The sequence below is a fragment of the Pezoporus wallicus genome, unplaced genomic scaffold (genome assembly GCF_028554395.1).
Source record: "Pezoporus wallicus isolate ANWC-B61680 ecotype Strahan unplaced genomic scaffold, APGP_CSIRO_Pwel_v1 contig_608, whole genome shotgun sequence".
Taxonomy (NCBI): Eukaryota; Metazoa; Chordata; class Aves; order Psittaciformes; family Psittacidae; genus Pezoporus; species Pezoporus wallicus.
Window position 1 is genome coordinate 1,006,911 of NW_026639059.1, and position 26,932 is coordinate 1,033,842.

Genomic DNA, 26,932 nt, shown 5'->3' on the forward strand with positions numbered 1-26,932 from the left:
GACCGGTCTATAGTTACCCGGGTCCTCCTCCTTGCCCTTTTTGAAGACTGGAGTGACATTTGCTTTCCTCCAGTCCTCAGGCACCTCTCCCGTTTCCCAAGACTTGGTAAAGATGATGGAGAGTGGTCTAGCAATGACTTCCGCCAGTTCCCTCAGCACCCGCGGGTGCATCCCATCTGGACCCATGGATTTATGGATGTCCAGATTGCTCAACCGGTCTCTAACCCATTCCTCATCGACTAAGGCAAACCGCTCCATTGACCTGACTTCATCTGAGGTCTCAGGGGTACAGGACTCTTCAGGACTGCCTGCAGCAGAGTAGACAGAGACAAAGAAGGCATTCAGTAACTCTGCCATCTCTGTATCTTCTGTCACCAGGGCACCCATCCCGTTCATCAGTGGGCCTACATTGCCTCTGGTGTTACTTTTATCTGCCATGTATTTGAAAAAGCTCTTTCTGCTGTCCTTGACCCTTCTCGCCAGGTTTAATTCTAAGGAGGCCTTAGTCATCCTAGCTGCCTTCCTACATCCTCTAGCAGCAGCCTTATAGTCCTCCCAAGTGGCCAGCCCCTCCTTCCATGACCTGTAAACTCTCCTCTTCCACTTGAGCATACCCAGCAATTCCCTATTTAGCCACGCAGGTCTCCTGGCCCTCTTCCTTGACTTCCTACGTGTCGGGATGCTCTGATCTTGAGCTTGGAAAAAGCAACCCTTGAATGCCAACCAACTATCTTGGGACCCTTTACCTTCAAACAGCCTTGTCCATGGGATTTCCCCTAGCAATTGCTTGAAAAGGCCAAAGTTTGCCCTGCTAAAGTCCAGGGTTGCAATTCTACTTGCTATTCTACTGGTCCTACCACACAAGATCCTGAAGTCCCACCATCTCGTGGTCGCTGCAACCAAGGCAGCCCTCAACCCTTACTGCTTCGACCAGATCCTCCTTGTTAGTGAGGATGAGATCCAGCAGCGCTCCTCTCCTGGTTGGCTCATCCACCATTTGCATGAGGAAGTTATCATCCATACACTGGAGGAACCTCCTGGACTGTGGCTGGGTTGCTGAGTGGTCCTTCCAGCAAACATCAGGGAAGTTAAAATCCCCCACGACGACCACAGCCTGTGACTGTGAGGCCACTCTCAGCTGCCTGTAGAAGGCCTCGTCAACTTCCTCACCCTGATCTGGAGGTCTGTAACAGACACCCACAGCAGTATCACCCCTGCCAGCCTGCCCCTTAATTCTCACCCACAGACTCTCAACTCGCTCGTCATCTGTTCCTGGACAGAACTCAGTGCATTGTAGTTGCTCCCGTACATAGAGAGCACCCCCACCACCCCGCCTGGCTGGCCTGTCTTCCCTGAAAAGGACATAGCCCTCCATGACTATATTCCAGTCATGTGAGCTGTCCCACCACGTCTCTGTAATTGCCACCAGATCATAGTCTCCTGACTTAACACAGGTTTCTAACTCCTCCTGCTTATTTCCCATGCTGCGCGCATCGGTGTACAGACATTCCAGGGAGCGAGCTGAGCACACCGATTTCACCCTAGGATTATAGGAGGCCTCCCAGTCTTCACCAGTTCTGGAGTGCTGCCCCACTGGGGCAAGCCCAGCTACAACCCCATCCCCCTTCGAATCTAGTTTAAAGCTCTCCAAATGAGCCCTGCTAATTCGCAACTTACACAAAATAAGTAACTTACACAAAAAAGGGCAACTATGTCCAAAAAATATATTTCCTTTTAATACTGCTATCGGGACCATGCAACTACCAAATCATCCCTGGCTGCCTAAAACCCCCTTGTGTTATAAAAAAATGGAAGGCATGATTGCGGTCAGCTCTACACAGGTATGTAAAATGAAACAAGAAACTCTTTGCCCCTCTCAAGTATCTACAGCAATGCCAGAAACATTGCAGTTCTTTAGATTGCAAACCACAAGACTTACAGGAGTTTAGGATTGGTGCTACATACATATACCTTCTGCCCCCTTAGAAAAACTGGAGTACTGCCCTGCATAGGGGATACACACCTCACAGATACATGAAAGAGAGTATACCTTGCCCATGAGGGCACACATATGAGGAAAGGACTAACCAAAGTATTGTGAAGTTAATCTTGCATATATACAGTAAACACAAAGGACTTCTGTAAAATTTCTCTCCTTGAAAGATTTGAAAAATCCACCAATTTTGTAATAATGCTAATGCCTCCCATATGGGCTTCAGCAGTGTTGCTACAGATACGCTGCATACTAAGACCAGGGTTAATGCTAACAACAGCCATACCACACTGCTTAGCAATACACTTACTGAATTACAAGTATGGTGGTACCTGGCAAAAGTACAAGAGCCTGTATTAAGACAGAGCTCATTCACTGTCTCACAAAATTTAGTATGTACAAGCACATTTAAAACCCAGAGAAACAGCAATATAGTATCATCTGAGGTACTGAACATTTTTACTGACACCAGTCTAACCTACCAATAAAGGCTTAATTAGTAAAAACATCTTACAGTCCTGATTCTTTATTCAAGCACATAAAGACTCTTCCATAGTACATTAGTTCAGTGGGGCTGTGGAATAAATAGTTGCTAAAGCAGTAAAGCACTCATAAACTAGCTCAAGCAGTCTCCAATCCAAGTGGAACATCTTCAAATACAAGTATCTTTTAATTTCAGCTAATTTCAGAACTGGTATCTAAGTAAGTGCATCTCTAACAGTATACCAGGGGGAAAAGGGGTTACAGCCTCAAACCCAAAACTTAAGCTTTTTTGCCATATATTCCTAAAAAAGCACTGTAGATGCATCAAAGAGATCTTAATGTTTTCGACAAACATAGTGAATTTGATTTTGTTTTTTAAAAAAAAACAAAACTCTTGGTATATGACGCTACCAACCAGAGAGAACATTTCATACAACGACTTCTGAGAAATATTGTCTCTTTAAGTGAGAAAGGTTTCAAATGTTTCTCTGTTTAAAACATTTGGATCTCAGAGACAAAGTTCTGCCCCATTAGAAATACATACACACACACACACACACACACACATATATATATATATATATATATATAGGCATCTCAACTTCTCCCTGAAGCTTTACCCTTCATGAGCTGTCTGGTACGCCTTTTGCTTCACCTACTGACACACCAGGAAGCAAATTAATAGCTCTGGATCCTCCCTCCCAGCACGAAAAGACAGCTACTGCAAAGCCTAGTGATTCAGTCACGTCATTTGGAAAAACAACTACTTAGTACCTGAAAAAAAAATCAAAATTCTGGAGCTATAAAAAAAATACAGTACTAGAGAGCACTTAGGGTGTAAAACATAAAGAAAACAAAGGGGGGGGGGGCTTTTTTCCTTTTTTTATTTTCTCATTTTCTCCACCCCGATACAAAGTAAAAACAAGAATGTAACCCTCAGGCCCTTACCACCCTGTGTGGGTGCACAGGGCAAGGAATAGTTTTGTTCATAGTGTATATGCTTCCAAATTAACCAAAGTATTGCTGAGGAATTCTGTAATTCCTACTTTATGATTCATAAGATCAAGAGAAGGAAACAAATGATCGAAATGGAAGGGAAGCTTCAAAAATAAGCATTGATACCACAGTGTACGTTGTGACATCCGAAGTTTTGTATTTTTAAGGTGAACTATGAAGACTTTCTTAAGGAGTTTCTGAAGAAACAAAAAGAGGGAAGCAGGGTACCAATAAAGGTTAAACAAGCAAACAAGGAAATAAACTGGATGTGTGATTCACAAGGAAGAATATACAGAGACTCTCAAAATTTACACGGAGTTAAAACAAAAAATCTGAGAATCTGACCTTAGATTATCACATAACAGATAAAGGAATATAGGAACCAAAAGCAAAGACTACTTTCCGTCTACAAAAAGACTTGAGATAAGAGAATCATTGAAATTTTTAATCCTACTTTTATTAATTTGTAATATGAAAGAATTTTAAGGATCCACTTGAAGAAGACACTCCCTTATCAGCATTACAATATTAATCAACTTCATAACGAAAACCTGTGTGCTTAGTATTTTATTTTCACCTGCCCCCAAGACCTCAATTTAGACAATTACAGGATAAAATATTAAAATCTGAGACTTAAATATAGTCTCAAACAGAAAAACTCTAAGTGAAATTTCACAGAGCAAGCACTAAACTAAAAAAAAATAAAGTCTCATTGTTTTAGAACATTCAGTCACAGCTTTATCTTGAAATAACATTAAGCACTTAAGACTCAGAAAATACAAACAAAAGTTCCATAAATGAATAAAAGGAGGCAAAACACAGCAACACACATAAAAGTATTATCAGTGTCCTGGTAACTGCTGATGGTATTTTATTTTTTTTACACAAAGCCACCAAATATCCCAAGACTCTTTAATAAGTCCTCTGTATAATGCCTATTACCTACCCTTGGGTTCGCATTACCAGCAGCTCCCCAGTGAAACCAAAGGAAGATGCTTCTGCTGACAACAGTACCAGGAAATGTTTCTGCTAATTATAATTTTTATGCCTTCAGCATAAGTCTGGCAGCATTAAAGCTAAACCAGTCACAATGCTCACCATTGTGAGTTGAGTATCAACATTATTTTTGTTACCATGTGTCGAAGTAATACCCTATTTCTATCACCACAATTTTGCTCTTCTGACTGGGAATAGGGCTCTTACTTGGACCACTCTCTTACCTGCCTTAATTATTTTTATCAGCAAATAGGTTTTCTGCAATCTCCTACACACTTAGTAAAATAAGCACTCTGCAGGGTGCCTGCAGGGCCACAACAGAGAAGCCCGCACACCAGGCACTCTGAACACAGGCAGGCTCTTGTCCAAAGACCAGTAGCTTAGCAGGCATACCAATGTCTCCCCAGGACTTAGTAGATTAGCCTGGCACACCTCCATGTCAGGGAGGCTACTCAGTTTTAGCATACAACTAGTTTAGGGTACAGAAGTCATTACTTCCTGAAAAATATGGTTTTAATCAACACAGAACTACTCAAAGTGTTGAACTGAAACTTTTCTACTTTCCCCTAATACCCACAATGATCAAAAATGGTTTCGGTGTCAAATTCAATGAAAATGTAATTACCACACACACCATAGAGCAGCATCACTGGGACTGATACAGGAGACTGCTTTCAAAAAAATATTACAGTGGCTAAGAAATAACTTAATATTTGGTAGTACAGGTTCAAATTCCTTCAAGAAGAGGTTACTGAAGACCTCTCCAACATGCTGGAAGTTTATAGCACTGTAGCTACACCCTTCTTTTTCACATATAATGCATTAACTCTGGTTCATCCGGTGAGACATAAAAAACAGAAAGAAAACAAGCATGTTTACACTTCAGTAATTTATTCATAATTATTTAAAAAAAAAAATTCTTCACATATGCTGATATATTTTGTTAGTAAGAGCCACGATAGCTAGCAGTTTCAGTAAAAGCCTGATTGACTGATTCAAACTGATTATTTTAGCATTTTGAATTATTACTAGACATTACAATTATTATAGTAAATAAATGAATGCAATCACTCTATTGTGAAAGCATATATAACTAAACAAGTATGCAGTGATGCTTTATAAAGGTAGTATTACTAGCCTGCAGATACTAGACTTTTTATTGACTTCAAATATAGGTAAATACTTAGAAGTGTAAAGTTCTTAAAAGTAAACTTTGAACTTATCTTTATAATAGATATGTCCTTTATAATTATGTCCTTTTTAAAAGATAGCACAGAATCACAGAATGTTTTGGGCTGGAGAGGACCTTAAGATCATCTGATTCCAACACCCCTGTCATGGGCAGGGACACCTCACACTAGACCATGCTGCCCAAGGCCTTACACAAGTCTTAAAAAAACTGCAGCATACTTAAATGATTACTAGACATACAGAAGAATAATTCCTTAATATTTACTACTTCTTGCTGAAAAAAAAATAAAAATCTTAATTTTCAATGGGTATTATTCATATTCTCTGAAAACTTGCTCCTTTTGCAGTTTAAGGCCTGCAAGTTAGCACTGACTTAAGCCTTTGTCTAGAACACTGAACTGTTTATAACTATGCTGGGAACATCCTACCAGAACAGGGAAGCCAGTACAGAATATACAGTAATAAAACATATTAAAGCACAACAGTGAAAGAAAATAAACAACTGTACTTTGCAGTGGCAGAATAACACTAACAAAACGTCAGGTTATTCAGCCATAACAGTAAAATATAGTGTTGCCAACACAGTTTGCACATATATATTGGGGGGCTTCAACTGCCACATGCCAACATACCACCTATGGATTACGCTTTTTCACTGACTGCCTAAATTATGAAAGTGAGAGCTTGATGTGTATGTAGCACAGCTGTAAAGAAGTATTTAATTTCACGTGTGAGCAGCCCCAGCGAAGAAATTCCTTGTATGCAAAAAATGAAGCATAAATGAAGGTCTTTCTGAAAAAAATCAAGATCTTTGGATAGAACCATATTTTATTTTGAATTTCATTCTATTTGTTTCTATTAGAAACTTCAATATTATTTTCTAAAAATTCTTGGACTGTAACTTCTCTCTATATCACTCTCGCATTTCATTATTTTAACTGGTACTATGTAGTATTAATGACCACATATAACAACTATATTTGAAATATGCATGCAAAAATACATACAAGTAATTACCTTTTTGTTCCTCTCAAAATTAATTGCCTTTATTTTCCTTTTTTCAAAGCAAAACCACAAAAAAACACCCATCCCCCCCCAAAGAAAAAAAATTTAAAAAGCCACTTTTAGAGCTTTTGCACAAAATTCCAGAAAAGATCCATTATTCTAATCACTATTTAAAACTTTCTGCAGTGAACACAATGTTTCCACAAAAGGGTCACATTGTCCTGGAAAGCAGAAACTATTCTAAAAAGATGCTAATTTAAATATGCAGTGCTGCACCTGCTATTTAAACAAAACAGAAAAGAATAAATAGTATCCTTAAACAATGGGAAGCTGATCTCCTAATAAAGTATAGTTGCCTACCCATATCTGCAAAGGACAAACAGGAACACATTTATCAAGATTACGAGATTACAGTGCAAACTTTGCTGAACTGATCCCAGTAACAGTGGAATAGAAGCAGAAAAATGGGGATACATGCAGGCTTTGCAACTACCTGTTAAAACTGTCAGTTCTCATCTTAATTAAGCATTATAAATCAAAACAGCTACAATGCAGACTCTCACATTGCCTGAATCTGCAAGAACCTGTTTTTCAGCAGGAATACTGTTACAGCAGTTGAGGCTCTGGCTTGAAATTCTTACAAAAAGCATTACCTGTGGTTAACAAAACGTATTCCATGCTGTTTTGTTCTCCATAATCTTATGAATTCTTTTTAATTATGGAAGTATAAAATGTTCAATAGGATCCATCTGTTCTACTGGAATACTCTGCATTGGCAATTATGAATAATGAAACTTACTTTCCAAACTCTTTATCTACAGTTTAATAATCTGATATAGTTAAGACAAGCCACCTATTAGTTTTCCTCCTCTTAAGATTACCTACGAATTATATTATTTTACAACTAGCCTAGAGATACAGATAGATAGATAGATAGATAGATATGAGCTAAGAACAAGAAAGCTAGAGAAATAAAATAGAATAAAATAAACACAATACTTTAATGACCATACCTAGTAATAAGAACCGCATTATCATGGTGGGCAATCCCATTTTCTGGAATGGTGTTTCCATCACTTTGGTGAGAGAGAATGGATTTCTGCCACTTACAGAAGCTATCGAGGGACTTGTCTGCATGGTGGTTTATCTCCAAGTTTGGCTGCAATACAACATGCATACCAGAAATGTTCCAAACAAATTACTAAGGTCAGTTGTTAAGCCTTTTGAAAACTAAAATGGGACTATAATTAGAAGCAGTGGTTTCTCGGAATAAACTCTTCTTGCCAAATTTTATCTCTGTAAAATATGACCCCAAGTTCAGCTGTGTATTACCGAACAGTCATTGCTTCTGCTCCAATTTTAATGACTATGTCCATACAAAAAGAAAAAAAAAAATAAAAATAAAAAAATGGCATCCCCAAAAGTGTATTAATATTCACCTGAAGTAGAACAGATATCTGAGATGATACATGAAGAATACCCCTTCAAACTGTTTCATCTTGATTAAAGTAGTGAAAGATTACAAGATAGATTTTGTACTCCGATGCAGCCGTTTCAAGAAATAATTAAATGAAATCTATATTAAACAATAATGTAACTTTTATTTTAGGGATATAAAGCTTAATGGAACATCTCTTACCTGATCTTCAGTGAGGACAATTAAACGTGTCACTATAATATTCACAACGTTTCCTAGACTGGAATCACGATAAAGTTTGGCAACCTGACCTCCAGAAAATAAGAAAAGGCACAAAGTCAGACAAGAAACACTACTTGTTTCCTAAATAGTTAAAAATTAACCTATTTTCTCACTCAATGTAATTTCATAATGTTAATTATCAGCTGCATAATTTTGGACCAAAAAAAAGACCATTCACTGAAACAAACTTACTGGGTTACACTTTTCAATCGGAACTGTTTATACCTTGTTTCATAATTCATCCAGCACAAAGATCACCTAGACTTTTGACTTAAACAGAATATAAATGTATAATCTAAATGTAATCATATGAATCTAAAATTGAAGACAATAATTTAAAAATTATCAGTGTACTTCTTGACAGAAACAGTAGTGCATTTTTCCCACACTGCTAACATTTGCCATATTTAACTATTAATTCCTGAAAGCTGATATATTTGAAAGAATTATTCATGCCAATATACAAGTACCCTGCAGTTGCTTTATCATTTCAGTACATGCCTATTCATATGAACACACAGCGGGATGAAACTTACAATATTCATTACACTCAAAATGTAGTGTTCAATATCTTTGCGACCATGGTATCCCACCATCATTTTGTCTGCTACTACCAGCGTTTCCACAAACCGTTCAAGGCTTACTGATCTCTTCTGTCGACTATGACTACTTAACGTGTCGTTGACTGGAAGTGAAGTTGGAAAAGCAGATGCATCATTCATCCACCATGGTTTACCACTTCTTGTCAGGTCTTCTAGGAACCAAAATAATTAGACACCTCAGAGGGTCTCTAGTAAAACTCACTCAAATGCAGCTCATTTACATTGAGATTTCAATCTTCATGCTTCTAAAGAAATACTTCTTGAGGCAAAGCAAAATTAATTACTTTTTTTTTACTGTAAAATACTTTAGGTAATAGAAAACCAACTTTGAGTTCTAATGTTCTCAGCTCTCCTTAACTTGACTTAGTATACTAAATTATCAATCTTCTAAAGGATCTGATTCTACATATCTATGTTAATACTAAAGATTAGTTGTAATTAACCACAAGCACACTTCAGAATTTTAAGGCTAAGAACAAGACAGCTATAACATTTGGAAAAAAAAACAAAAACAAAAACAAAAACAAACCATACTGGAAAACAAAAACTCAAGATCAAGGTAGAAAAAGTATCAAAACATACTAAGGAATTAAACACACAACACACTGATAAGACACTAAAAAAAAAAAAAAAGCTTTTTCTCTCCTCTGAAACTCTGCAATTATTAGGCAATTATGCTTACCTGCCTAATAGTTTTCAGGCCAAATCATTTTCTCTTCAGAAAGCTATCAGGCTATGTTTTATCTACCTTGTGAATTAACTATAATGGGAAGTTTAAAATGGCCTGACATGAGATAATTACTACAGTTATTTTTAATGCTCATTTTGATACAAACATGTTGATTCTTGTACTTGTTTCACATATATATATATATACAGAAAAAATACTTCTTGCACTCAAGAGCCCGATTATTGAAAATCCAAAACAAACACTACAAACTTACTGTGAATCTGAATTCTTGTCATCAGGACAAAATTGAACCCACCTTTCCTTGCAAAACTGGCATTTTTCTGTGTATTAAATATCCCTTTTCCACAAAGACCCACATAGATCTAAATCTTAATTTTATTAAAGTATATTATTAGTCTGCTTTTACCTAAGTAGAGTTTCAAAATATCTGAGGAATTCTTGCTAGCTATGGATGAACATGAGAATGTTAACAGATCCATTTATAATTGTCTGAACTGTACTACTCAAGTGAGCAACTTCTGTGATGCAGCCTTACCTCTACTAAAACAGATTCAGCTAAGGATGAGTTAAGATAATACCAGTACCTTCCATGAAAAAGCAAGGCTTTCTGCAATTCAACCAAGCACGCTATTTTCAAAGAGCAATAACTACACATCAAAGAACATATGTTCAGGTCAAACCCAGGAATACAAAGCTTCAGCATTCCCACTGTTACAGCGTTTTGTAATTTCTGAGGACAGTGTTGCCTTTAAAAAGGTGCGCAATTTAGAAAAATAAAAAAATTAAAATAAACCTAGTAGTTGAAAACATACTGGTAACAAAATTGTTCTTATTCTGCAAGTATAATCCATTCTGCAGGTATGGCCTATTCTAAAAAAAAAGCATCAGCTATTAAAGCCTTGTTAAGGCTTCTAAAATGAATACTAAGCTTTTTTCCTAGTTTTCATGTCTATTGCAGGAAATTTGAAGTTGTTTTAATTGCCTAAAGATTTTTCATCTCACTTAAGCAAAAATAAACTATGTACTGCCAGAGGGCAGCTAGAGGTTTGCTACAACTGCATTTTAAAACACAAAATTGGACTGCTCAAAACTTTCAAAACCAGTCAAATGCCCTGAAGATTGCTGTAAACCTAGCTTGGGTCCTAGAGTCTGAAAGCTGTGAAACTGAAAATTGAGATTCGATTTTACTTTTTGGATGTTCTAGGGATGCTTTGGATGCAATGTCACTTCGGAATAAAGATGCACCAGTGCTCAGAAAACAAGTTTAAAAGGTTTTGGTACCCAGGAGGAGAACATTAAAATGACACATCATCTGGAAAATAAAACCTTGTCGTTTTGGAAAGAGCAAATTTTTTCAGAAATTTTCATGGAGTGAAAGTAGCATACAGGAACAAAAGGTAAAGGAATAACTGAGATGAACAAGCAAGATAGTAGGCCCAGAGCTGTAAAAAGTAGTGCTTTAGTATTTGAATAATTAAGTAATTCAGGATGTGACATATAAAAAACCTCAGGAAATGCACAGGAGCTTCCAAGAACAAAGGCAGCATCAAATAGTCAAAGAACTAAATGCTAAAGATTTCTGTACACTTCACAAAAAATGCACACAAGATGCATAGCTCCAATCAACCTATGATCCATACAACAGATGGAACAAGCACCAGAATGACTGAATGCAACCTGACCAAACCAGCTGACAGCACTTCATCATCACTTGAGGTAAGATGACTTCCTAAACACTGATCTTGAAGATGACATCTAACAGATGCAAACAGCCTTTTTTTTGCTGGAGAAATAATAATGCTAAAAATTACATCATCCCATGTTTCATAATCCCTCCACTTATTTCAAGAGTCTTAAGTGACAGCTTTCCCTACAATATGAACATACTTTAGTACTCTCACTTTACAACTGATTAGCAGACAGTAATAATTAGACTAGTTCTGCAATATCAGAAGTAGTAGATGGAATAATGTTTCCAAACTAAAACAAAAGTTACATACATAAAATCTGACATTCCCTAAACACAATTAACTGGAACACTCAGGAAAAAACTGTCTCCCAAGCATGGGCCTTTGTAGACTGTAAATTTAGTCAACTGGTGCTATTAAAAGTTACAACCTCCAAAAGAAGCTGAAGTAAGTTACATAAATGGACAGTGATACTATTTTATTGTAAAATTAGTATTTGTCAGCCTACATTGTGCACTGAATCTCATGGAATACAACTGTCCGTGACTGATCTTCTAAGAACAAGCTATTTTTGAAATATAAATAAATTAGAAGGTTAGAACATTTTTCTACTATTCAAAAAAGCATTATTTTAATGCTCTAAAATAACTTGTCAGATTTACTCCATGCTGCCTTCAAGAAATTAGCATTCAGCTTCACTTTAATCAAGTGAAAACTGTGTCAAACAGTACATGAAAAGTGTATTTGTTGAAGTTAAAACTGCTTCACAAGGAAAATACTTCTCAGTCAAAACTTTACAATCCTCCCTATAAGGCACCTGTAAATGGGATACCTGACTATTATGGAATCACGCTAACCCACTGAACCAAAAGCCATTATCAAAACACTGTAAGCCTCCATAAAAACTAAAGTTCCCATGTATTACTAATCAGAATACTAACACATTTACTGCATGTCCAGTTTTCTCAAATGAGAGAGAACACTTACTAAGCATTCAGCTGTAATACACAGTCAACCAATTACACTTTCTAGTTGTGCAAAAAGGTGTATTTATAGCACATTTTGAGGAAGCCTGTGCGCTGCTCATTACTACCATAGTACACAACACAGGCGTAAAACAAGGCTTCTTCCGCTATCTCAGTTTTCGAAAGCCACTCTACTCTAGATCTGAATAAAAAAAAAAAAAAGGGCAAACTCACGTTTCAGCAGGGCACACTGCATCACCCAAAACGAGGATTCCCATTGCTACATTCTCCACTGTGTCTTACATGTAAACCAAACAAGATTTTAAAATACATTTTAAGTTATAATTTTTTAAATGAATGACACTAATATTCATTTACCTGAGACTCCACAATGACTGTGATCATAGAGATGCTGCTGGTGCACGGTAGATTTTTTGTATATAACATGAAGATGACCATTCTCATAATTAAAGTTACTAGAATCTTCTGTTACATTCCTCAAAGGCTCAATAAAATACTCTTCATCTTCTGTAGCAATCACTCCATGCTTAAAGAAGAAAATAAACACTTGAAAGACAGTACAGAACTCCTACTGAAAGCTTAACTTTAAAAAACATTTGACAATCATCTATCTCTGAAGAAATCCAGAACTGTAAGCCAACACAGAAATCAATGCATTCTCACTGATTTTAGTGGGAACACAATTAAGCACCTATAAGCAACACGATCAGAAAAGAATAAAAATATCATTGCCTGATTTCTGCAGTTCTTTCCCATCATTTTTGGTGGATGCTGTAAAAAAGCAAGGGATATTCTTGGTAAACGACAAATAATTTCTTCAGAGATGTTCCAAAACTACTATTCATATCCATTAAAATGCCAAGCCAAAATGGCCTTGCTCAAATGGCAAGACCAATTTCCCTCTATGACGCACGGGTCAATGCTTAAAGCCACATACTGCATCAAAGCAAAACTGCACAAAGGATTAATTTTAGAACATATACTCAAGGAAACCATTCAGCATTTTACATCCAAATGTTTAATTCCCAAAACGCGCTAGTTATTAAAATCAAATTTATTAATACTAACCCAGGATACGCTGTCTACGAAGCACTTATTCCTTCAAAAGTCTTGCCACAAATCTGGCAAATCCAAGTTGCTGCAGACTGTGCACTAGACCTCATTCTCCATAACAAATGAAGATTTTTTTCCTCATATTGCAGTTCAGAATAGTAGATACTCTATTCTCATAACTTCCACATTTGTGAACTCAGCTTCTTCCAAACAGGAAGTGGTTTATGGAAGAAAGAGGAGATTTCAGGCCAACTATGCAATTTCCTGAAACTTCAGCAATTAAAACAGAACTTCAGCAGAAAATCCAGTTTGGAGATGCTTGTGGATATAGAAAGACTGTGGAATAAGCACTGACAGACTTCTACACCCATATTTGTTGAATAAAAAGTTCTGGTACCTATACCTAGAAAATTCTGAATGTATGAACTTTCTACAATGCAAGAGCTACTCATCAGGTAGGAGAGTGGAAGCGGGAACTTCTGCATTCACACCCTGGTTTGATGAATCACATATTTCTACCACACCTTTGATCTATAAAGTACTATGCATGAACCTTTTTTAAAGGGCTTTTTTCCTCCAATGAGACTCCTATGATCAGCCATAAGGCCACTTGCTACATTATCTGCCCTCAAAATCCTAAAGCTGCTTCCAAGATGAGGGCTTGCCAGCGTACTTGTAGTCAAAGCTCTTGTTCCTGCTGCTGTTTTGTACATCAAATGCCTCCTGTTCTTCACTCCAGGAATAACCGGGTTTCAGTAACAACATCTAACTTAACACAAAGAATACTGTATAACACATCAGAAAGAACAGTGTTTTCCAAATATAACCCTATTACCAGTTTCAAAAATATGTGTATGAACACCCTGCAGCTTTCAATTACGCATTCCTTGCATAGACTATGTATAGTGACTATAACAGTAATTGTTCCTCTTCAGTGGCATTTTTCATTATGAACTCAATTATTTTCTCAAGCAGGTAACATCAGCACCTATATTAATCTGGAAGATGCTGGTATCAAATTCCTCTCACAATGTCTTTTTGTTACTTAAAGTCTTAGATTTTACTAGAAAATAAATCATTTACTAGCACACTGCTGCTTAAATAATATTGAAAATATAAACCAAATTGTAGCTTGGTTTGCCAGATGTGCAGAAAGAACCTTGACAGTCTGGACTGCATCCAGTCTGGATGTCAGACATCTGGGTTCAAGCGAATCCTGAGCCATTATAAGCTCTGTTATGTTCCCATAGGAAAAGAGTCCCGCAGAGTGGTTCTGGCCAACACCATCAGGCTGTCTGCTTTATGCCAAGCCTGAGAGGCCAGAGGTACCATCCAACCTGTGGCTCTGTCTCTGCAACAGGGTAGGTCTGAAACTAAAGCTGACTACTCTGAAGCATACATTCTTCATGTCTGTATTCAAGTCCAGCAAGGTTAACAAGTCTAAGCATGAATGAGATTTATATCAGAAACTGATAGCTTTATGCAGCGAGATGACCTCAGTGGGAGTCAGTTCAGATGCCATAAATGACACTTAATTGCAGCATTAATCCTCTATGCAAATCGTGCATTTGCAAGAGCAAATACACAAAAAACTATTATTAATGTCTGCAAACTATGATCCTTCATTCAGGTACTGGCAGTGAAAAAGGTTAGAAGAGTATCACTAATTTTCCCTATGCCTAGTTGACATCTGATCTCATCTGCCCAAGCGCTATGGTGGTTTGTGATTTTAATAACGTTTAGCTAAGAACAGCAAATAAATTTTCCTTTACACCTACCACCAGGTATTCAGAACATGTATGAAGACAGTTGCTGCAGCTAGCCAAATGGTTTGATAAATGTTGGAAATGAACTTGCTCTGCATATGCCCTTCATATAAACCAGGTTTAAAATGGTATACATGTACCAAACATACTAATTTTGCTTGCAAACAAAAACATTCTTCCTGCATTAACCTGATGCAAGTGGTCTTGTTGGATTGCAGCAACTAATTTTTAAGAAGCACTCCTAATCCTGTACATAAAAAGTATCTATGTCAGTGACAACCAGCACTTATTCTAACTACAAATTTAGAAAATTCATTTGGCTAGAGATACTTCAATTGTATATGCATTCAGCAATGCCTAATCAATAGTGGGAATTATGCTATTATATCCAAAACAACATTATAAACACCATTTTTAGCTTATAATCTACCAGAGCAGTATAGAATTTCAGTTGAAACAGATGACTGAAATAATGCCCTTTTAGAGCATTAAAAGGATTTTTTCTTTTTTACTTTTGTTACTAGTTTTGGACAGTTTGTAAATTAAACTTCTGCTCCAAAACATAAGAAATACCATTAAAACAGAAGAATGACCAGCAAAAGGTTTTTACAAAATGCCATGAATTTAAGAAACAAACTGAATGCCCCAAGTTGCTACAAGTAACATTCCCAAGATTATTATCTAAAACAGATTGTTTGAGGTCCTGTGTTATCCAATCCCACTATAGTCTGCCAACTCCTGCTAACATATATAAGGTCTGGTTCCAGCAGTTTGACATGCTTAGGCAAATCTGTGAATCCACACGGAGTTCCCCTGAATTTGTGAAAAGGAATCTTTTTCTGTTAGGCTGTCCAGATGGGGCCTTAACCTTCTTCAGATGGGGAATGTCCATCAGTTGCAGAAGCAAAGTGCATTATGAAGGACAAGTAAATGTGTGTCTTTTCCAGACAGCACTACTGTTTCACAATTTCTCCATGCCTTAAACATTTCTAGACTTTATGCTTTACCCATTGTTAATATAAAGGAGTAGTAATGGAAACATCTGAAAACATGTCTATGTTGTTCAGCATGTCTACAGCTGGCTATACACTGCCAGCTGAGGAAAAAGACTGCATTAGGTTACTGCGCTCTTGAAGACAAAAAAAAAAAAAAAAAAAATAATCAATAATCAATAATCTGGCCTGAGACAGTGTATCATGGAATCTAATGAGACACCTTAAACTAGAACAGTGACAGTTTATATATAATTTTCTGAATACTATGTCTACACTGCAAATACATCCTAGTACCAGAGAGCTCCAAATACCCTGATCGAGAACACCAAATCTTTACAAAGACTAGAAATTTCAACATAATTTCTAATTTTTATAAATTACTGTACATATGACTCAAAAATGCCATATTATATTCAATTTATAATCTATGAAAGGAGATGAAGTTGGACCAGATGCTGGGGAGGGACTCGTCATAGGGACTGTAGTTATACAAGGAATAATGGGTTAAAACTTAAACGGGAAGTTTAGATTGGATATAAGGAAGAAGTTCTTTACTGTAAGGCTGGTGAGGCACTGGAATGGGTTGCCCAAGGAAGCTGTGAATACTCCATCCCTGGCCAGGCTGGGCAGCACCTTGGGTGACATGGTTTAGTGCAAGGTGTCTCTGCCCATGGCAGGGGGGTTGGAACTGGATGATCTTAAGGTCCTTTCCAACCCTAACTATTCTACGATTCTAATTCCTGTTCAGATGATCCCTGAGGTCCCCTCCACCCTCATGCTCAATGAATCTATTACTTCTTCATGGTAGAATGAGCTCTCAAGTATGCTAATTTAAGAAGAATATGAGTAATTTATACATAAATAAATTTAAGAAAACGTGAAACAAATGTAAATCTTCCAGTAAAGTAATTCCTCCCTTAACCAAGTACAGTCATGCTTTTTGCCATATCCTACTTCTTGTGCTTTATCGTTTCTGTTTGGATAGACATCTGTGCTACCCACCATGAATGTTATTTAGTGTATGGAATTTCACATGCCATGGAAATACCTAGGTTTTTCCATTATCCTTGGAATCATAGTAACCTCAAAATGTGATTTAAATTCTCACACACCTTCCTAGTAATCATCGCTTTCTGCACATTTTAAACTATTTCTCACTGCTGGGCTTTTCAGCTCAAAATGAGAACAGCCACTACCGCAGAAAACTTGTTTAAGCACTCACTTAAGAGCTTTGACACTAGGCAAAGGACAGAGGTGGGTCAGAATGCAAAAAAGTTTGATTTCTGGTCAATTCCACTACTATGAGCTCCAAAGCTTTTCTTCTTCAAGACTTGGTATCCTCAGAATTAGACAGTCTTCTCTCCCTTGAGGTGAAGCTCTCTCTTCAGCTAGTCTAATACCATTTCTTCTGTCCTTTCCTTCAGGATGACATAATCAGCTTCAGCAATGCCTCAGGCTTGCTGCTTTGCACCCAACATCCAAAGGCCCTAAATGCTGCTCATTGCAGGCTCTTTCATGAGAAGGCCAAACCTGCAATCCATCCACAAACGTAACATACACTAAATACGAGTTTAGAAGCCAGCAAGCCTGCCGGACAAGACCTTCAATTTCCTCACATGACTGCTCACTGGATTACAGAGCTTTCCTCAGAACTTCAGACAATTTATAGCATAATCAGGGCCCCGCAGATGGAAATTGCTGGAATGAAACTTCAGTAAGCAGCAGCCTGTAATTCTGGGGCACTTGGTAATGAGAAACATAGAGGGAGAGGCTGAAGCAGAAAACAGTGAAGTGAAATGACTGCTTATCACTTTAATTATAACTCCACTGACAGAAAGCCCTCCTTGCACTGGAACTCACCTCAGATACAAGTATTCTTCAAAGTCATACTATTTACATTAATTAGAACATGGTCTCACCTGACCACCCTGAATAACTAAATAGAGTTAACACAAAACATTGACTGTGGGGAAGAAATCTGACTCATTTGGTAATCCTGAAGTCTAACAAGACAACAGGAACAAATGGAATGCTTAAATTGGGCTTGTGAGCAACACTCACTGTTAAACATTACTCCATGGTTTAAACTTAAAATCACTTGCTTTGAGACAGATGTCAATCAAGGACTATACAGAATGCGACTGGCAGTTTCTTACAGACCAATACTCAGTCTGGAAAATACAACAAATGCCTTAAGCATGACATCTTCTGAACTATCACCAATTCTAAAACAAATAATATTGTCTCCGATATTTACTGCTAATTGTTTTATTAAATATGTTCTAACCCGCAGCTCTATAACAAAATATTTCTCAGTGGGAATCATCATTTAAAAATAACTGTAATGGATTTATCTGAATGGAGTGGTAACTCCCACACTCAGTTACCAAGAAGGCCCTGCCAACACTGGGTGACAGAGGTGTTTCTATACGGTAGGGGATGACACTAAGTCGAGCCTACCATTGCACCCCTTTGCAGGCGTTCTTGGCTCACTCCCCAGCCAGCGTCAGAGGGGAACTGAAAGGGGAGCACCATGGCAGGTGCATGACTGTAGGCTACAAGGGAGTCAACCACTCTGTGCCTCAGCAGGCAGAAACTCTGGAGATTAAAAGATGCTGCATGCATCTGTGTAAGAAGCTAGTCCTGAAAGCAGGGATTTGGTCTCCATAGCACATTTAGCTGCAATAAGCCCAAAAGCAAAATGACTGAATCTATTACTTTAAGAGCTTAAATAACTGTGACAAAGAGTTGTTATATGTGAACTGCAAAACCAAAGTGAAATTGCACTAAATTTAGACTTGCATATCTGCATTAACGAAACTCTCATACCGCACTCAGTGGAACATCATTTTAACTACATTTCTCAGAAAGTGTTCACTCAACCCTGGAAATCCCCATTAAATCCTTTTTCCTCGAGAGTACTCCAAATGTTAACTGGACTGAATCAGGGATACCACAAGTAGCTGGATGTAACGCAACCTATCTAGGTTTGAAGCAGCTGGCTTTTATGTGTAAATAACATACCAAGATACACTACCCAATAGCATTTCCAAGGATAAACAGGAATTAGTATAGCAAGTCTACGAAATCTTTATTTTTTTCCTTAGCAATTAGTTAGATCTGACTATTCCTAATGAAAGGATTGACCAGTGCTCTACTATAATTAAAACAGAATGAATAACTGTTATACATACATTTTTTACTAGAGAAATTACTGGCTCTTGATTTAGTATTTCCTAGTCATGCTCTTCTATTTCAATACTTTGTTACCCAATATTTTAAAGTTTTTTGCATTTGATTTCTAATTTCTGTTGGGAATAAACAGAGTTTTACTCCCTGCAAGACCCCATGATCCAGAGATGAACAGTGAAACAAGAATGAAAGAGATGAGAATTTCTAGTCCCAGTTTTAAATACAACTGCTTACAATTTGTAAACAAAGTATTTCTAAAGAAGGTAAATAATTACTTTCCGATGCTAGTACTTGCAAAGTACCTACTCTCTTCTTCACTCCTTGAATTTATAGCAATGACAACTTCCACCGCAAGCAATTTCTCTTCTCTGTTATTTACTCTAGGTCTCTCAAAGACAACAAGCAGGTGTTTAGTTCAATCAATGTCTTTGCAGAGAGATTTGGCATCCTAAAGGATACACTATTTCCTCCTTCCCACCCTTTGATCTTGCAACACTTTTATAACCTGTAAGGATCCCAGCACAGACCTTATGTCACAGCCCTAGTGCAGACACTGTAACACTGAAAACTTTGACTGTTAAAGGACTACAGAATTGGGTCTTAGTACCTAAAATTAAGCTTGAAAAACTGATGGCTACTTTTCCCCAGGACCCAGATAAGGTTTTAGAGGATTTCTGCATCCTTCTGTCTGCTTCTTGCAGGGACTCGGAAAACTGAAAAATATGCCAAGTAAGTTGTTATTCTGTAACTTGAAAGGGACAAACACACTATTATATAGAACATGTAATGTGCACTTACCAGACCATTGCAGTTGCTTAAGGCCACTTTAGTTGTACTGTGTTGGTCTTGCAAATATCCTGTGTAGTAACAGTGGTCTAAAAAATCGTGCTTCCATTGCGGTCCATCTTTCCCCCAGTATTCTACTGTAAAATGTCTGGACACCAAATCTGTGTTGAGAGTCAGGTTTAAATGAAAGTGCTTCCCATAGGCAGAAAGTTTAAAAAATAATTTAGATGCTGCCAGTTCTTGGTCATAAGGGTCTGTACTCCTCCTCCTTCTTGAGGGTTTATCATTTTTCACAGTAAAGCTGAGGAAGGCTCCATCCTGATCAACCCTTATTGGGACTGTTAGTTGGTAATGTTCAAGGTAAGACAGGAATTCCTCTTTGTAATCACAAGGTAAGACAGTCCAAGGAGTGGGCATAGAAGAGAAGAAAATATAACAGTGGTATCATAAGCATAAGCCATACTTGGTTATATCTTATCATCCTCACGAGTAAAAGTAATTTTTGTCATTCTTTTAAATGCAAGATGCAGCATTTTACTAAATAAATATTTTTTTTTCTTTTTAAGTCAAGAAAATGTGTTCAGTTTCCTATTTATTTGATATCACTGGAAATAACATGAGTTCTTAACTAAATATCTTTTCCTATTTACCCAAAATACATAAATATTTGGGCCTAAATTCTAACCTAAAAACATGTAAAAACATGTAAACAGCTCTTCATTTTATTAAAAAACTACACATGCTAATGGATCAACATAATACTAGATCCTCACTTAATAGTTTAAAAATATGTTAGTATTATGGCAAGTCTCTAAACTACTATCAAGTACAACATTTTACTGGATTTAATTTGCAAGGCTTTCCTACAGTTAAAACCAGAAAGAAATTAAAATTAAAAATTTAATCAGATTTGCTGCATATAAAATTCCATGATAAACCTAAGAGCAGAGCCCATATGATCTCATGAATGATATAAACATGGTTTAGAAAATACTACCCACATGCAATGCAAGAACAGATGCTTCTTATGAACTAGAGGTTGAACCCTACCTTGAGAACTATATGAAAGCTTGTTGTCACTGTGAAATTCCGATGAAACCATGACTAGGCTCAAAATCCATGTCCACATCTTCCAAAAGATTTCCATAATTTAGGAAAAAAAAAAAACAAAAACAGAAAGCACCTTTTTTTATTTTTTTTTTTTTTCTCTTCAGGGAGCTACCCACGTGCTACAGAGTTAACTCCACTCCAGAATCACACCATAACAGGTCAGGTACATTTATCTTATATTACTTCAAATTAATTATTGGATATTCCACCTTTTGACAGGTATCCTTTTCCAACAACCTGTACTTTCTTCTATATCTGCAGTCATTTTCTCAATTCAGAATAAGTATTTGTAAGATTCCTTAAGATATCAAACTGGACAGTTAATGAACTTGTTCCATTTCTTTTCCTGAAAAAAAAAAAAAAAAGAAAAAAAAAAGGAAAGGAAGAAAGAAAGAAAATTACTCAAATAAGTCAAGGCAAATTCTTTTTACTAAAACAGATCTATATTACAAAACACAAAGCCATTACAGTGAACAGGCAAGGCACTATTTTGAAACAACAGTCAATCATTATTACTCATGGTCCAAGGTCACAATCTTACAAAAACTATGAATTACTATTAACCTTGAGCAGCAGAGCTATTCCGCTTAAGGTGTACACATTGACTTTGTATTAAATAGGCATAAGGAGTCATAAAATTAAGGTTTCTTGCTGCTGAAATGCTGTGTTCAGACTTGTTCCAGGTATAATCAATGCTGTGCACTCATTGATTTCAGCGGTGAATAACTATACCATATACACTGGTTGACAAAGTAAGAACCTGGGAAAGAATCCAGAGTACAGTTATCTGATCTTTCTGCAGCATGTATTTTGTTATTACTTGGGCCTGGGTTCTGCTTATGCAGGCAAAATTCTCATTCTCTTAAATGGAAATGCTGCACATTCTAATACCAAAGATCACATTTCAGTATCTGAAGCTATCCATCACACACATTCTAATTTTTCACGTATTTGTTGTCAAAAAAGTTTTGTGAATATCTTACAAATTTTGAAGAGACATAATCAACCCTATACTCTTCGGCTACAGTAGTACACTACATAACATGCCTTACTCCTAATTTGCAAATGTCCAGTTTCAAATTCCCGTCACTGAATCTTGCTTTACCCCAGCTGCTAACGAGCTGCTTTCTTCTCCTTGCATGGGTAGTGATAATCTGATATAAGCACCTCTGTACACTTCTTGATACGCAGCTCAAAGTATTGGGTTTACCTCACTCTGTTCAATCCAGTTTCCAGATGTCTAAATACTTCTGCAGTTATTTTCTGAATCCTTTCCAATTAATCAGCATCCCTTTCCATGCACAGACACCAGAACTGGACACTGCAGACCAGTAATGACTGGTTACTGCCAGATATAGAGGTAACATTGTCCCATAGCTTTTACTTCACCGAAAAAAATCATAACATGGAGCTCGCGTTCAGCCTAACAGGCTGATAATAAGTTATTCTAACATTAAGATCTCCCAAAACTGTAGTACCTAAAGAGCCAGGTAGCTCAGAATACCAGATGTGAATTAGTGTCCATTATTCCGACACCCAATGCCCACATGGTGGGTGTTGGTCAACAGTGTCCAACAGTCACCCTCTGTCTACTGTTGTTGCAGATGTCTGTCTGAAATGGTGTCCCACATTCCAAGCTTCTCACAAGAAAAAACTCTTTTAATCTTAGGCTTTCTGGAAACTTTAGCAAAGGTTTTAACCTCCTTTCCAAAAGTATTATAGCCAACTTGAGCAGTGATACAGGCAGACTACACATAGCTACACTAATGCTCTGAATTAAGGAGCAGTCAGAGACATGAAGAATGAAACACTCAGGCAACTCCAGAAACAGTACTTCTAGTGTGAAGTTTGAGGTAAGCACATATTCAGTATTCCACTTTTAATTGTTGAAAAAATGGCACATTCGGTCATCATCAAGGTTACAGTAAAAAACCTTTCCTCCATCTCATGGCTGAACTACACATTCACCAACCTGTCAGGGCAGGTGTGGCTCCATGTCCTGAACCATCATCTAAAACCACAAATGCTGCCTAACTATAAATCACAAGCAGCAAAGAAGAAGCATAAGATGCTTTTTGGAATCTAGGGTGCCGATGACAAAGCCGTGTGGTACTGCCATTTCTGTGGAGGCACTGACAAGATTGGCAGTCCTGTCACCAGTACCAGGAGCTTCCCACCCACTGAAACTCAGCGAGTAGAAAAAGGGCATAAACACATACCAGGAGACTTTGGGGCAGAGACCGGGCTATGAGGAGGTGACTTCCCAAACTGCTCAGACCAAGTCACCTCTGGGTTGCATGGGGAGCCTCCATCCACCCAAAGGCACCTTTGGGCAGCTAAAGCACCTCTTAAACTGAAATAGCTCAAGTTGTAGGACAGGCAAGCTATCAGGAGACCATTAATCCAAGAGCATCCCCACACGTGCCTACAGTGCCACACACCCATGGGGACTGCCATGGCTCCGAGGTCTACACATCCGGGTCGCTCACCACAGAACCGTCAGGCTCCAGCGCGCTTCGAGGCGGCAGCAGCAGGGAGGTCTCCCGGTCGCAGGCGAACTGCCGAAATAACGCGACACCACCGCGCCGGATGGCAGAGACCAACCGGGGGTGACGCTTCGCGGCGGAATGGAAGGGTCGAACTAGGCGGCGAGGGGGAAACAGCCCCGCTCCCGGCGGGCGAAGGGCGGCGAGGTCACCACGCCTCCACCGGCTGTTTTCCCCGCCGTCGCCCTGAGGTGCCCGCCGCCCTCCCGCCCTCTCCAGCCCCGGCGGGCGGCGGGGACCGCCGCGGTGAGGGGAGGCGCGGCCAGGGCCGGCCGTCCCGCCGCGCCGGCAGTACGAGTGGTTGCTACGGAAATGATGAGGGAGGGCGGGAGGGGACGGGGCGGGGGGCGGGCGGCATCAATCACACAAATTCAATTACAGGTATCGGGACTGGCCCTGAAAAGCGTCGCAGGGCTTCAAAAGCCGGGGATTAGCCGTGCCCCCGGGAGCTCCCTAGGCGAAAACAGCGGCCCGCACCGTGAACAGCTTGGTGAGAAGAGACGGGGGCCGGGGGCCGGCGCGGAGCGGGACACGTACAAAGGGGACGGACACATCCTTCCTCCCCGGGAATGAGCCAGAAGCCCAGGCGTGAGGAGCAGAACTGCCGCTGTGCAAGCCCTGATGTGCAGCGGGGCCGGCCGGCTGGCCCCTGGGGCAATGGGGTCGCGAACGGCACACCCCGCCCCACTGACTCCTGCTGTCGAGGAGTGAGGAGAGTATGCAAAGAAAGCACACACACACACACACACACACACCCCCCCCAAAAAAAGTCGACAGACTGGAAAATATACACGGCTACACACACAGCCCAACACGTATACAGACGCGTACTACACGCGTCTGCACGCACATGAAGTAAAACAAACTAACAAACTAGTATTAAATCAAGTTGGAGGTCCCCAGACACATTATTCCTCAAAGAAAATCCAGAAGGAAAAAAAAAGAAAAAGCCCTCCTCCCTAGGGAGGCTGAAGGGAAGAGTCTGGTTGCTGCGGTGGAGTTGATCCTAGTTAACTTTCAGCAGCCCATTTCCAGACAGCAGCGCTGAATCTATTTGGATAAAACGCGTGTGACCCAGACACTTGGCGTTTGGCCCAAACGCGTTGCACCGGCAGCCCAAATAAAAACAAGAGTCTGACTCTCCCTCCCTCCCTCCTCTCTCTTCTCTCTTGTACAACAATGAAAGAAAATCCCGAAGACAAAACCCGCACACGCATTGCCAGGGAGCGAAAGCCCACTTACCTCCTACCACCAGACAAAGTCCCTATGAGCCCCGGGCCGCGGCGCAGACAGGCACACACGGACAAACGCGCCTCCGCGGGATTGGAAGTCTGGCAAATCCTAAGCGGCTCGAAGTAAATCAAAACCACACGCTTCCATCTTCCTGACGAGCCCGGCGAGAGCCCGGCATCCCCGCCGGCACCGGGCTGCGGGACGGCAGCGGCGGCGCCGCCCCCACCACCACCACCACCACCCCCCCCCCCCCCGCCCCGGCACGGAACGTGCACTTGTCTGACCACTGCAGAGGACGGCGGGACCGAGCGCGGAGACACCCCAAGCAGCGGCGGCGAGTCGTCCTCGGGGCTTGGGGGCTCCTCTGGGGTTCATCTGTTGCTTGGTTCTCGGTTGGGATCCCCCCGTCCGCCCCCTCTACCAACAGCTCAGTATCAAAAGTGTGAAAAAAAAAAAAAATATGTAAAAAAGTTGCACTGAGACCGTTCTCATAAATCACTGCTCGTTACGGGTGAAAATCCTTGCACCCGCTTCCCCCATCAGAGACTTCTCTCTGAAATTACTCCAAATGCACCTCACCTAATACTATATAAATCTCCCCCCGCTCCCTAAAGCCCTGCACGCACCATCGCTCAGGACACAAGAAAAGCAAAAAGTTTCATTGAATATCGTGAAATCTTCCTTACCGTTTTCATCTTCAATTTCAGATAAAAAGTAAGTTTCAAACAATGGGGATTGCACAGGACGGTTCCCGTATTCCTCTCTGCTTTTCCCCCTCTGTGCAAGCAACCATCAGGGCTTTATTCTCCAACTGAGTAAGATTCGCTAGCCTTCCTTCCTAAAAGGGTTTTAGAAAACGGGCTGGCTTGGCAAGAGGAAGGATGCCATCAATTCACCCAACCTATCACCCTGCATATTTTGTCTTTCCAACAAAAAAAAAGGGGGGGGGGGGGAAGAAAGGAAGGAAAAACAGGCTTATATTGGGGTGGGGGTGGGTGCCCTCCTCTTCAGCAGCCTCCTCTGTGCAAAATACCATGTGAATATCATCTGAGTTACGGGGGGAGAGGGGGGAGCGAGAGACAGAGCGGGGGGGGGGGGGGAGAGTAGGGTGGGTAGAGGAGGAGAGAGGAGGCAGACAGAGCAGGGAGGGCTCAGGAAGGTTTGGTTGAAGTAGCCTCAGACCTCCTCCAGCTGAGGCCGCCGGCCAAGCTAAGCGCGGCAGCAGCAGGGAGCTTGGCAGCCTCGCCCGGGGGACGGCGCGGAGAACGCTGACGTCAGCCGCAGATGTGCCCCGGGACGGCGGCACAGCCGCTGCGCATGCGCGCCATGTCACGTGGCGGCGAGGGTGGGGGACAGGGGTACAGCCGGGGTAACGAGAACCGGCCGGGGGTGGGAGGTGGGGAGTGGGGTTACGGCCTTGGTGCAGCCGCTTTGCCCGGTGCATGCTGGAGGGGAGTCCAGCCTGGCCGTGGAGAGCTGACGGGGCGGCCTTGCCGCCGCAGCAGCGGCCTCACCTCAAGTGTGCAGGCAGCGGCCGGCGGGCCCGGGCGGTCTCTCCCCTCCAATACCGGTGCCCCTTCCCTCCCCGCCGGCAGGTCCCTTCTCGCTCCCCGGAAAGGGCCTTGATTAAAGAAGTAATGCCGCTTCAGCTGAGGGGAGGTGGGGGTTGCGGCCCGTCATCAGAGCCCTGACGGGGTCGGACTGTGCCCGCGCAAGGCGCTTTCGCTTTGCTTTGGGGCGGGGCGGGGGTCGGAGCAGCAGGGCCCCGCTGGGCAGCAGGAGGACGGCGGGCGCGGGGCATGGCCGAGGGACCGCATCTGCTCCGCGGAGCCAGCGGTGGCGGAGGATGGTAACCCGAGACCTGCCCTCCTGCCCGCCAAGTTAATTCCTATAGCCAGGAAAAAAAGGAGGAAAAAATAAA

General features: G+C 40.3%; 1 protein-coding gene across 3 annotated transcripts in view; it reads right to left on the minus strand.

Moving 5' to 3' along the window:
- ADAMTS6 (ADAM metallopeptidase with thrombospondin type 1 motif 6) overlaps positions 1-26,317 on the minus strand; it is a 150,561-nt gene extending 124,244 nt beyond the window's left edge. Inside the window, exons 1-7 of one of the 3 annotated variants that reach the window (XM_057413572.1) lie at positions 25,698-26,317; positions 21,173-21,578; positions 20,135-20,499; positions 12,688-12,856; positions 8,900-9,117; positions 8,304-8,387; positions 7,678-7,823 (exon numbers count right to left, since the gene is read on the minus strand). In XM_057413572.1, the coding sequence (XP_057269555.1) occupies positions 7,678-7,823; positions 8,304-8,387; positions 8,900-9,117; positions 12,688-12,856; positions 20,135-20,499; positions 21,173-21,269 (1,079 nt within the window). In that variant the 5' untranslated portion in view covers positions 21,270-21,578; positions 25,698-26,317. Of the gene's footprint in view, positions 1-7,677; positions 7,824-8,303; positions 8,388-8,899; positions 9,118-12,687; positions 12,857-20,134; positions 20,500-21,172; positions 21,579-25,020; positions 25,218-25,697 lie in introns of those variants that run through there. The other 2 variants (XM_057413573.1, XM_057413571.1) reach the window with 2 other exon arrangements.
- Positions 26,318-26,932: the final 615 nt, after the last annotated feature.